This window comes from Lissotriton helveticus, chromosome 9, assembly GCF_964261635.1.
Source record: "Lissotriton helveticus chromosome 9, aLisHel1.1, whole genome shotgun sequence".
Classification (NCBI taxonomy): Eukaryota; Metazoa; Chordata; class Amphibia; order Caudata; family Salamandridae; genus Lissotriton; species Lissotriton helveticus.
Window position 1 is genome coordinate 255439071 of NC_136070.1, and position 12471 is coordinate 255451541.

Consider the following 12471-nt stretch of genomic DNA (forward strand, 5'->3'; position numbering starts at 1 on the left):
GCGGAAAAGCTGTGTGCAAAGAACTGACGTCAGCGCGCGGAGGCGGCGTCTATATACTCCAGCGACGTCATCACGGCGCACGACGCCGACGACGCGGAGCCGCAGGGGACGCCTGCAGACGACGCCTACCGACGCGCAGGGGTACTGCTACGCAAAAGTTTCCGGATCCAGACTGACGCCTGGGGATATTCTAAGGTAAGGAATCTAATACTAACTACTGTTTCTTACAGATATATCGTTACCGAAGGTAAGTAACTTGTTCTTTAAGTAAAGAATTTGGCTACTACTAAACTGAGGACCAGGGTACCCACAATAAAGCCTTTGAAATTTCGGGATTCAAGCATAGGGGTAGCTCTATAGTCAGTATAACAAATGTCCTTAACCATGACTTCCAAAATCTGACTAATTTCTTCGTGATATATTGTGCTCCGAAGTGGTCTAGTAGCTGTTAAAATTGTCTATTGAAGTAGTGCACCATTTAGCACAGTTTATGTGCTCAATCACTTTGTAATTGATATTCAGTTAAAATGGATTTTATTTTTTTTCAAATGTATTGTGAATAATTGACAAGGATTCGGTTTTAAAAATTAGTTGATTAAACTAGATTCCCCAGACGTGAATGAAAGACTACTACACAGCACAAGATCTAAAGCTAGTAGTAAAACTTACTTTCAGAGAATTCAAATTGTGATATTCTTTAATTGGCTAAAGCTTGAATTGGGCAATATTCTGGTAAATGCATTTTTTCTTCCTATTTTGCTCTTAATGGTCTTGACCTGTGACCAGCCTTGTCCTGCTCTTGTTTTAGAACCAAGGTTTAAACTTTGACAGTGTTGCCCGTCAATTTTGAAGTCAGTAAGCCAATATTTGTCTGTGAGAAATGTTCTATTTCTTAGTCTTTGTCAGTGTTGCAGAACATATGAATTGTGCCATATTTTTGTTGGATGTCAGTTTACAGGTTAAATACTAGTGCAAATATTCATTCAAAGAAAGCATTTTCAATAATGTGGTTATTGACCTCTGTTTCTGATACACAGCTTAGGTTGGAAGTCAGTCTGTCTCTATGTTTTTAGATCAATCTATTTGGAATTAAAGACTATGTGGTGAATGGGCAATTAATGTCCCATTATCTGCATATGAAAGGGCTGATTGCTTCTAATTACTTAAACCCACAAATTGATGTAGAATTTGAATGAAACCACAAGTTTTTGTGCTTTTATAATTGCAACCTTGCCTCTGTGGTCTGTTTTCCTCTTATTGCACACTACTTTCTGTATTATGCATCAATCATTTGGGTCTTTTGACTGTTCTCTGAAACCTTTGTAAACTGTTATCCGTCTAAGACATGGATACTCACAAACTTTCTCTGGGGCCAAATTTACAGTGTGGTTTGTGTCCGAGGGCTGCAGCGGTGGGGGCGGGGTCAGTGGGGGAGGGGGCGGGGCTAGAGTAATAAAAAAACTGGTACCATGAGGTTGGTCACTGGTCCCTGCAGCCAACGCCTTCGTCCACTGAGCCACCAGACCCAGCATACACACATCTCTCTCGTTCTATTTCAGTCTCTCTCTGTCTCCCTCCTTCTCTCTACTGCTCTCTCCCTCTGTCTCACTCACTCTGACTGTCTCACTCCCTGTCTCCCTCTCTCCCTGTCTCCCTCTCTCCCTGTCTCCCTCTCTCCCTGTCTCCCTCTCTCCCTGTCTCCCTGTCTCCCTCTCTCCCTGTCTCCCTCTCTCCCTGTCTCCCTCTCTCCCTGTCTCCCTCTCTCCCTGTCTCCCTCTCTCCCTCTCTCCCTCTCTCCCTCTCTCCCTCTCTCCCTCTCTCCCTGTCTCCCTCTCTCCCTGTCTCCCTCTCTCCCTGTCTCCCTCTCTCCCTCTCTCCCTCTCTCCCTCTCTCCCTCTCTCCCTGTCTCCCTGTCTCCCTGTCGCCCTGTCTCCCTCTCCCCCTGTCTCCCTCTCTCCCTGTCTCCCTCTCTCCCTGTCTCCCTCTCTCCCTGTCTCCCTCTCTCCCTGTCTCCCTCTCTCCCTGTCTCACTCTCTCCCTGTCTCACTCTCTCCCTGTCTCACTCTCTCCCTGTCTCACTCTCTCCCTGTCTCACTCTCTCCCTGTCTCACTCTCTCCCTGTCTCACTCTCTCCCTGTCTCACTCTCTCCCTGTCACACTCTCTCTGGCTCTGTTTCCCCCTCTCCCTGGCTCTGTTTCTGTTTCCCCCCCTCCCTGGCTCTGTTTCCCCCCCTCCCTGGCTCTGTTTCCCCCCCTCCCTGGCTCTGTTTCCCCCCCTCCCTGGCTCTGTTTCCCCCCCTCCCTGGCTCTGTTCCCCCCCCTCCCTGGCTCTGTTCCCCCCCCTCCCTGGCTCTGTTTCCCCCCCTCCCTGGCTCTGTTTCCCCCCCTCCCTGGCTCTGTTTCCCCCCCTCCCTGGCTCTGTTTCCCCCCTCCCTGGCTCTGTTTCCCCCCCTCCCTGGCTCTGTTTCCCCCCCTCCCTGGCTCTGTTTCCCCCCCCCTCCCTGGCTCTGTTTCCCCCCCCCTCCCTGGCTCTGTTTCCCCCCCCCTCCCTGGCTCTGTTCCCCCCCCCTCCCTGGCTCTGTTTCCCCCCCCTCCCTGGCTCTGTTTCCCCCCCCTCCCTGGCTCTGTTTCCCCCCCCTCCCTGGCTCTGTTTCCCCCCCCCTCCCTGGCTCTGTTTCCCCCCTCCCTGGCTCTGTTTCCCCCCCCTCCCTGGCTCTGTTTCCCCCCCCTCCCTGGCTCTGTTTCCCCCCCCTCCCTGGCTCTGTTTCCCCCCCCTCCCTGGCTCTGTTTCCCCCCCCTCCCTGGCTCTGTTTACCCCCCCTCCCTGGCTCTGTTTCCCCCCCCTCCCTGGCTCTGTTTCCCCCCCCCTCCCTGGCTCTGTTTCCCCCCCCCCCTCCCTGGCTCTGTTTCCCCCCCCCCCCTCCCTGGCTCTGTTTCCCCCCCCCCCTCCCTGGCTCTGTTTCCCCCCCCCCTCCCTGGCTCTGTTTCCCCCCCCCCTCCCTGGCTCTGTTTCCCCCCCCCCTCCCTGGCTCTGTTTCCCCCCCCCCTCCCTGGCTCTGTTTCCCCCCCCCCTCCCTGGCTCTGTTTCCCCCCCCCCCTCCCTGGCTCTGTTTCCCCCCCCCCCTCCCTGGCTCTGTTTCCCCCCCCCCTCCCTGGCTCTGTTTCCCCCCCCCCTCCCTGGCTCTGTTTTCCCCCCCCCCTCCCTGGCTCTGTTTTCCCCCCCCCCCTCCCTGGCTCTGTTTTCCCCCCCCCCCTCCCTGGCTCTGTTTTCCCCCCCCCCTCCCTGGCTCTGTTTCCCCCCCCCCCTTCCCTGGCTCTGTTTCTCCCCCCCCTCCCTGGCTCTGTTTCTCCCTCTCCCTCTGCCTGCCTCCCTCTGCCTGCCTCCCTCTGCCTGCCTCCCTCTGCCTGCCTCCCTCTGCCTGCCTCCCTCTGCCTGCCTCCCTCTGCCTGCCTCCCTCTGCCTGCCTGCCTCTGCCTGCCTCCCTCTGCCTGCCTGCCTCCCTCCCTCTGCCTGCCTGCCTCCCTCCCTCTGCCTGCCTGCCTCCCTCCCTCTGCCTGCCTGCCTCCCTCCCTCTGCCTGCCTCCCTCCCTCCCTCTGCCTGCCTCCCTCCCTCTGCCTGCCTCCCTCCCTCCCTCTGCCTGCCTCCCTCCCTCTGCCTGCCTCCCTCCCTCTGCCTGCCTCCCTCCCTCTGCCTGCCTGCCTCCCTCTGCCTGCCTGCCTCTGCCTGCCTGCCTCCCTCTGCCTGCCTGCCTCCCTCTGCCTGCCTCCCTCGCTCGCTCTCCCTCCCTCCATCCCTCGCTCGCCCTCCATCCCTCGCTCGTCCTCCATCCCTCGCTCCCCCTCCCTCGCCCTCCCTCGCCCTCCCCCTCCCTCCCTCGCCCTCCCCCACCCTCCCCCTCCCCCTCCCTCCCTCGCCCCCTCGCTCGCCCTCCCTCCCTCTGTCACCCTCTTCATCTCACCCTGCCTGAGACAGCTTCCAGGCACACACACACACACAGCTGCACCCGAGCACTTCACAGGTCTTTAAAAGACCATTCACATGTTAATGAGGCTTTGTTCACCTTTTAGCCCCTGCAGCTCCACTCTGACAGAGCAGCAGAGTCTCTTGAGTCGCGCTGTCGCAGGGGTGTTTGCTGACACATTTAAAAAAAAATATTTATATATTAAAACACGGGTACGATGTTAGGACGGTCCGCCGGCCGCCAGGGAAGGCTTGCCCAGCCGCTGTTGGCCCGCGGGCCGTACTAGGAGTACCCGTGGTCTAAGACAACTTTGCAGGATCTTATGGTTTTCCTGCAACTTTAATTTACTGACGCTGCCTCCTTAGGGAGCACTGTACTGTTGTTTTACTAGGGCTGTAATTTACTGACAAGACACCTAATATCTATATCTTAGCTTATGCTTATCCAGCTGAAAACCAGAAACAGATGGCAATCAACAACCAAATGGCTATAAAGGATGGTCGTTCAGTGTTTTCAAGGCCCCTTTTTCCTGATGTTCAGAAGCATCTGTCTGATAAAGGCACCTTCAGTTCCTCCAGAATTTGCAGTGTTGCGGATGGGTCTGTTGGTGCTAGTTTTTGAAATGTTGACTCCATGTTTCTCTGTACAGGGAGCATAAGGAACATCTACAGGATTTCAAACCACTGTCAGAAGAGCCACCACTGCCTGAACAGCATCATAGACTACAAACGTCGCAAGTCGTACCTTCCCGACAAGACGTTTTCCAGGTAAATAGTATACTAAGGTAGAAAGTCATTTGTTGTATTTGCTTCCTTTAACCCGTTGCCTGCACAATGTTCCGCGCCAGTGTGAAACGTGCTAAGAAACAGGCGGGTCCGCGTCGGCCAACAGACGTGCGCAGCACTACCGAGGTAGTGCTCACGACGACCGTTGGCCGACAGCAGCAGCTAACGGTTTAAGAGACCAGGTTCTTTGTGGGACAGTTGTTCAAATTAACTTTGTGCGAGGTCCATCTTTAATGCTGCTTGTTAAATATATAACTGGCAGTTTACTGTTCTTAATCTTTACCTTCTAAGGAGATGCATGTTCTGTAGTAGGGGATCTCTGTGTATAGTCATAATCTAGTGAATAGTCCCGCCCATGTGTGTGGACCCCGGAGCAATCAAAAATCTCTTAAATTGTCAAAAAATGCAGAGCTGCACAGACACTTGAGAGAGAATTTAAAGACAGATAATGCAGCCTATATCCACAGGCTACACTGTCCAGTACTTCAACTAGAAATTCCACCAAAAATCCACAAACCGCAAAGCCTGTCCAGGTTTTTCTAGCCAAAAAAACATGTTTTTACCAGAAAAGCCCTCAGGAATGATCGAGAGGAAGGAGTGGACAGACAAGCCCCATAGGCTGCCATTATGTGGCTCAGAACAGGATACTGTGCCTTTAAGAGAACCTTCCAGAACTCTCCCAGTATCCCAGAATGCACAGCAGGTCCCGTTTACTTTCAGTTTTTTTCCGGCTCCTGCAAGCAGGACCCTGGAGCATTGAGCTCTCCCTTTTCAAGGGTTTATTGGTGATTTTTTCACTTTTTTCAAATTGAGTGCTTTTCTTGAAGTACTTTGGTGTTTCTTCCTTGCGTGTGCCCAGAGTGCTCGAGGAAGAAGGCCAAGTCGGACCCACACGAGGTCTGTATCATCTGCCTTCCCTCATCTCATGTCCCAGAGGAGTGTGACATTTGCCAAGGCTTCTCTAGCAGGACCCTGAGAGATAGGATGAAGATCAGGCTTCAGGGCCTGGGGAACAGAAGACTGAAGGCACAAGGTGGGTCTGGAAGGGCTTCCTCTGCCCATGCTGAGGCCTCTGGGGGGCTCCCCAGGGGCAGAAAGACCAGCAAACGTCCCCTTTCTCCGTCGGCGTCGATTGCACCGACTATGGCGTCGAGAAGGATGATTACAGTCTGTTCCCCGTCTCCCCAGGGCTCTGGGTCGAAGCGACGTCGACGTTCGGCATCGAGGTAACTGAACAGACCGCCGTCGAGATCTCCGGTGAAGATTTCGTCGTCGTCGTCCTCGTCGGCGGCGTCGTCTAGTATTCGACGGCGAGAGGTGGCCCGGCGTCAGCGCTTGCCGTCGAGGCGACACCGCCGTTCGCCGTCGGCGAAGAGGAGAAGGTCGTTGTCAAGGGGATCCTTGACGTCGAGGAGAAGATCGCCGTCCGGGCGAAGGTCACCGTCGAGGCGCAGGAGGTCGCCGTTGAGGAAAAGGAGGTCACCGTCGAGGCAAAGGCATTCGCCGTCGAGGGAGAGGCGTTCGCCGTCGAGGGGGCGACGCTCGCCGTCGGGTCGCCGTTCTTTGAAGGCGAGAAGGCGCAGAAGGAGTTCTGGCGCCAGGAGTCAGTCTAGCAGGCGCCAGGTGCCTATGGGAGACTCTCCAACGTCCCAGCCTAGAAAGGAAGGCGGATCACCAGGCTCGGTGTACTCAGTAGTGTATACCCCTTCTAGGCAGAAGTCTGTTCCGCCCCCTCCTCCTTTGCCGAGGGGGCTTACTCCGCGGGCTCCCACCCGCCTCCACTTCCACCACTTCCACTGCAACCTCAACCTCAAACTCAACCTCAGCTGCCGGCTGACAAGCCTCCTCCGATTCCTCTGAGAACGGCTTCACTGCCACGATATTCGACTCCTAAGGGGACCCCTCGGCCGAGGGCCCCAGCCAAGCCAAAGTCGCCCACCCCTGAGGAACCGGCAGAGCGCCCGAAGCCAAGGAGGTCGCGATTGCGCTCCGGACGGAGGGGGAGATCGCGGAGTCGTCGCAGTTCCTCAACAAGGTCAAGACAACGCCACAGGAGGCGCGGATCACGGTCCCGCACGGACTCTTCCAGGACCAGAACCTATTCACCGACTTTGTCGGAATCCCCGGGGACGAGAGTACCTCCGGTGGACGACATCAGCACATTCCAGGATGTTCTCATGAGGGGTGCAGCAAAGTTGGGTATCACATTGACGGCGCCAACACCCACGACGTCCGTGATTTTTGAGACACTTCATAAGAAGCATTTGTCTCGCCCTTTAATACCTCTAGTGCCAGGATTGGTAGAGCTGGCGGAGGAGCTGTTCCTCACACAAGCAGTGACGAGGGCTGCTCCCTCCCGGCTCCTTAAGAAATACAGGGCACCGGATTCTGACCCGGCTTTTCTGCGGATGGATCAGATTCCAGACTCTGTTATAGTGACGGCGGCCAGGAAACAACATGCTACCTCCCCGTCTTCTACAGTTCCTCCCGATAAGGACAGCCGATGGATCGACTCAGCTGGCAGGAAGGCCTGTGGGACGGCATCTACGGCTATGAATGCGTCTAGCGATGCGGCTCTGCTAGGGCGGTATGATCGTGCCCTGTGGGAGTCCCTCCAGCAGTTCACGGAATTCCTGCCCCGAGAGAGAAGGAGGATTTTCAGGAGATCCTGAAGGAGGCGATGCTGGTGTCGAACCAGGTCATCAGCGCGGCTGCTGATGCGTCTCTTTTGGCGGCCCATGGGTACTGTCATGGGGTCAACCAACGGCGCCATGCTTGGCTTAGGCCCACATCACTCAAGCCGGAGGCTCAGCAGCGGGTGGCCAGTCTGCCATTCTCGGGGGAAACCCTGTTTAGCAAGCATGCGGACGATGAGATGGCCCGCATGAAAGCGGAGGCCGAGACCCTGACGGCTGTTGGGTTGGAGAAGCCCAAAGAAAAGAAGTCCTACCGCCTGTTCCAGAGATGGTTCGGGCACAGGGCAGAGAGCGAGGGCAGGCTTCGGGGCAGCAGCAACAGCAGCAGCAGTTCCGGAGGCCCTTCCAGAAGCCCAGAAGGGTAGAGGCGGCCAGCAGTCCGCTGCAGCGAACAAAGGCCCAGCTGGGTCTCGACTCTGAGCGGTTACTTTTCCTACATCCGTTACCCACTCCGGTGGGGGGAAGCGTTCCATTTTTTCTGGCAGAGTGAGGAAAAAGTATTCAGGAGAAGTTGGTGCTGAATATTGTTTGCAATGGATACAGTCTTCGGTTCACCAGCCCGCCTCCAGCAATTCCACTGGTCAGCTCGCAGTTTCAACTGCGCGAGCTCCAGGCGGAGGCCGATATCCTGTTAAGGAAAAGGGCGATAGAAGACGTACCTCTGTCTCAAAGAGGAAGAGGTCTGTACTCCCGGTTCTTTCTGGTTCGCAAGAAGGACAAGAACGAGTTCAGGCCCATTCTGGATTTGCGACAAGCAAACAAGTGAATTCGCAGAGAGAAGTTTTGCATGCTGTCGCATCAGATTTATCCTCCGCTGCAACATGGAGACTGGTTATGTGCTATAGACCTACAGGATGCGTACTTCCATGTGCCCATTGCACACAAACACAGGAAGTTCCTGCGATTCCAAGTCGGCGCCAATCATTATCAGTACACAGTACTGCCATTCGGGCTGAAGTCTGCGCCCAGAACATTCTCGAAGTGCATGGCAGTGGTAGCTGCACACCTAAGGAAGAACAAGGTGTTTGTCTACCCGTACCTGGACGATTGGTTGATCAAGGCCTCCTCCTTTTCGGAAGCTCAAGCACACTTTCAGAACACGTGCCTTCTCCTGATCAAGCTGGGGTTACACGTCAACATGTCCAAGTCTGTCCCAACTCCGGTCCAGTGCATACAGTACTTGGGAGCCTCCATCAATACGCTGTCAGCAAGCGTGTCTCCTTCAGAGCAGCGACGGTTATCACTCCTTCGGAAGGCTCAGGCTCTTAGGACCACTCCATCTACAACAGTGAGGACAGTGTCTTCTCTACTGGGGTCGATGGCCTCTTGTATCTTCCTCACGCACGGCTGCACATGAGACCATTGCAGGCGTGCTTGGAGGATAAGTGGGATCAGAGGAAGGGGTCTTGGGACGACAAGATACGACTGTCTCTGCATGCTCTTCAGTCTCTTAAGTGGTGGTGTTCGGCGGAGAATCTCCTCACAGGGGTTCCCTTCCACAAGGACATTCCCACACAGACTATCGTGACGGATGCGTCTCTCCACGGCTGGGGGGCGCACTCCGGAGACTTACAGATTCAAGGGACGCGGTCCCTGACGTAATCCACGTACCACATCAATTTCCTGGAACTCAGAGCTGTTCACTTGGCGCTGAAGGCCTTTCATCCGTCCTTCCGGACCATACAATACCTGGGGGCATCGATCGATACGTTGTCAGCAAGCGTGTCTCCTGCGGAGGAGAGACGCTTATCGATCCTTCGGAAGGCTCAGGCTCTTATGACCACTCCATCTACAACAGTGAGGATTGGGGTCAATGGCCTCTTGTATCTTCCTCTCTCCGAATGCACGCCTGCACATGAGGCCGCTGCAGGAATGTCTGGAGGATCAGTGGGACCAGAGACGAGGGACCTGGGACGACAGGATACGGTTGTCTCTACATGCTCAGCAGTCCCTGAGATGGTGGTGGTCGGCGGAGAACCTCCTCAAGGGGGTTCCATTCCACAAGGACATTCCCTCTCAGACTATCATGACGGATGCTTCTCTCCATGAATGGGGAGCGCATTCTGGACAATTACAGATCCAAGGACTGTGTTCCCAGACGGAGTCAACGTACCACATCAATTTCCTGGAACTCAGAGCTGTTCACTTGGCACTGAAGGCCTTTCATCCGTCCTTCCAGGCCAACTCTCAGCTTGTACAGACGGACAATACGACCACGCTGTATTACCTCAACCAGCAGGGGGGCTCGAGATCACGCACTCTGTCACAGGAGGCGCAGGCGATCTGGTGCTGGCTTCAGGCCAGAGGAATGACGATAACCAGGTGTGCAGAATGTTCAGGCCGACGCACTGAGCAGACTGATTCAGGAAAATCACGAATGGGTCATAGATGACGAAGTACTAGGAGAAGTCTTCGCAACCGCCGAAAACAGCAAATGCCGAGACTTCGCCTCCAGGTACTACCAGCAGGGGACGCTGGGGAATGAGTTATGGATCAACTGGTCGAACAGCTTTCTGTACGCTTTTCCACCCATTCCCCTGATTCCGGCGGTGCTCATCAAGCTGTCCCAGTCCAGGGAGCGGATGATCCTGATTTCCCCGGAGTGGCCCAGACAATGGTGGTTCACGGACCTGCTTCACCGGTCTCTCCTTCCTCGCATACGGCTGCCGTGCAGGCCGGACCGTCTCACGAAGTTCGGGGGGCAGATGGTGCACCCCAATCTCTCGTCTTTGAGTTTGGCGGCATGGCTCCTGAAATAGTGCAATATGGCCATTTGAATTTGCCAGATGATTGTATGGACATACTGAAGGAGGCTAAACGTCCTTCCACTCGGACTTCTTATGCTTACAAGTGGAAGCGTTTTTGTATCTGGTGCAAGTCCAAGAGCTATGACCCGACGACCTGTAAGGAAGATGTCATCCTTCCTTACCTTCTACATTTGGCGCAGTCTGGCCTTAATGTCCATTCCATTAAGGTTCATCTCGCTGCATTGACTGCCTACAGGAAATGTCCTTCACAAGCTTCTTTTTTCCAAGTCCCTGTGATTAAGGATTTTTTGGAAGGCTTGAAGAAAGTGTTCCCTCCTGTTCGGCTTCCCTCGCCTTCATGGGAATTGAATGTGGTGCTGTCCAGATTGATGAAGGAGCCTTTTGAACCCATTCATAAGGCTTCGTTTGAGCACTTATCCTGGAAGGTGGCGTTCCTCGTGGCCATCACATCGGCCGGCAGGGTGAGTGAAATTCAGGCGCTGTGTTGCCAAGAACCTTATACTGTATTTCATGCTGCTAAGGTTGTTATGCGTACTCACCCTAAATTTCTTCCAAAGGTTATCTCGGATTTCCATTTGAACCAGACCATAACGTTACCTACGTTCTTTCAGAATCCTTCATCTCCAGCGGAAAGGTTTTTGCATTCCCTGGATGTTAGGAGGGTGTTGAAATTTTATCTGGATAAAACCAAAGATATTCGTAGGTCAGACCATTTGTTTATCAATTATGGATCAGTCGGGACTGGTCTTGCTACCTCTAAACAGTCCATCTCTAGGTGGATTGTGTCCTGTATACAATTGTTACCAAAAGGCTAATAAGACATTAGGAGGTAAACCTAAGGCTCATTCCACCAGGGGCAAAGCTGCCACGACTGCTTTGCTTCGTAATGTTCCGATTGCAGAGATCTGCAAAGCGGCCACTTGGAAGTCGGTCCATACCTTTGCTAAGCATTACTGTCTGGACACTGATGCCCGGGCAGACGCTCAGGTTGGGCAGGCTTTGCTGCGAAATCTGTTCACACAGTAGTTGTGTTACTTTTCTTCTCTCCACCACCGCTTTGGTGTGGGGGTGGGCTTGCCATTCTATTCACTAGATTATGACTGTACACAGAGATCCCCTACTACAGAAGGAGTACTTTCTGTCCTGCAACTCCAGTTCTGTAGTAGGGGTATCTGTTAGTCATAAGCGCCCGCCCTCCTCCCCGATGGAGAGAGATATTCATGTAAAAGGAATGCTACAGGTCTGGCGTGTTACGCCTTCAAAAAGAACTGAAAGTAAAAGGGACCTGCTGTGCATTCTGGGATACTGGGAGAGTTCTGGAAGGTTCTCTTAAAGGCACAGTATCCTGTTCTGAGCCACATAATGGCAGCCTATGAGGCTTGTCTGTCCACTCCTTCCTCTCTATGATTCCTGAGGGCTTTTCTGGTAAAAGCATGTTTTTCTGGCTAGAAAAACCTGGACAGGCTTTGCCGTTTGTGGATTTTTGGTGAAATTTCTAGTTGAAGTACTGAACAGTGTAGCCTGTGGATATAGGCTGCATTATCTGTCTTTAAATTCTCTCAAGTGTCTGTGCAGTTCTGCATTTTCTGACAATTTAAGAGATTATTTTTGATTGCTGCGGGGTCCACGCACATGGGCGGGACTATTCACTAGTTTATGACTATAACAGAGATACCCCTACTACAGAACTGGAGTTACAGGACAGAAACTACTCCTTATACTTCATTGTCCTGAACCATGCAACACATGAAAGGGAATGCCTTCAACTAGACACACTCTTGATTTTGGCAGCATTTTTAGGTCCAACTATTAAAGCATTGGTTTACTATCATAGAGATTAATCGTGACCCATTCAACTTTGTAGTTGGGTCAGACTGCTTCCAATTCACCATTCTACTTTTTGACCTGATGTTGGGCCAGTACAAACGTCATATCTGGATGGCTATCTATTTTGGCGGGTCAGGGATCCACATGTTCCCTGTAGGAAACTGGCTCTTTATGTGATGCATCAATAATTTGATATACTGTGTAACGAGTCCAGGGGTTCTCTTAAGAGTGTACAGGGGCTTGCTATACAATACCAAAGTGCTCTATTAGGGGGTAGTGTGGTCAAGCAGTCTTAGGCTTAACACAGAGGAGTGCAAGATGTTTGGAAATGCACACAATGATCAATAAATGACACACAACACAAGGAGATCCACACCATTTTATAACGATAGCAAGTATCGTTACATATGTTTAGGCATCACAGAAAAATCG

General features: G+C 53.3%; 1 protein-coding gene across 6 annotated transcripts in view; it reads left to right on the plus strand.

The window, feature by feature from the left end:
* YLPM1 (YLP motif containing 1) overlaps positions 1 to 12471 on the plus strand; it is a 1323976-nt gene that overhangs the window by 196198 nt on the left and 1115307 nt on the right. For all 6 annotated transcript variants that reach the window (XR_013600905.1, XR_013600906.1, XR_013600907.1 and 3 more), the window contains exon 5: positions 4613 to 4730. Coding sequence is in view for 3 of the 6 variants with exons in the window: in XM_078659897.1 (XP_078516023.1) it covers positions 4613 to 4730 (118 nt within the window). In the remaining 3 variants the exon portion in view is untranslated. The remainder of the gene's footprint in view (positions 1 to 4612; positions 4731 to 12471) is intronic.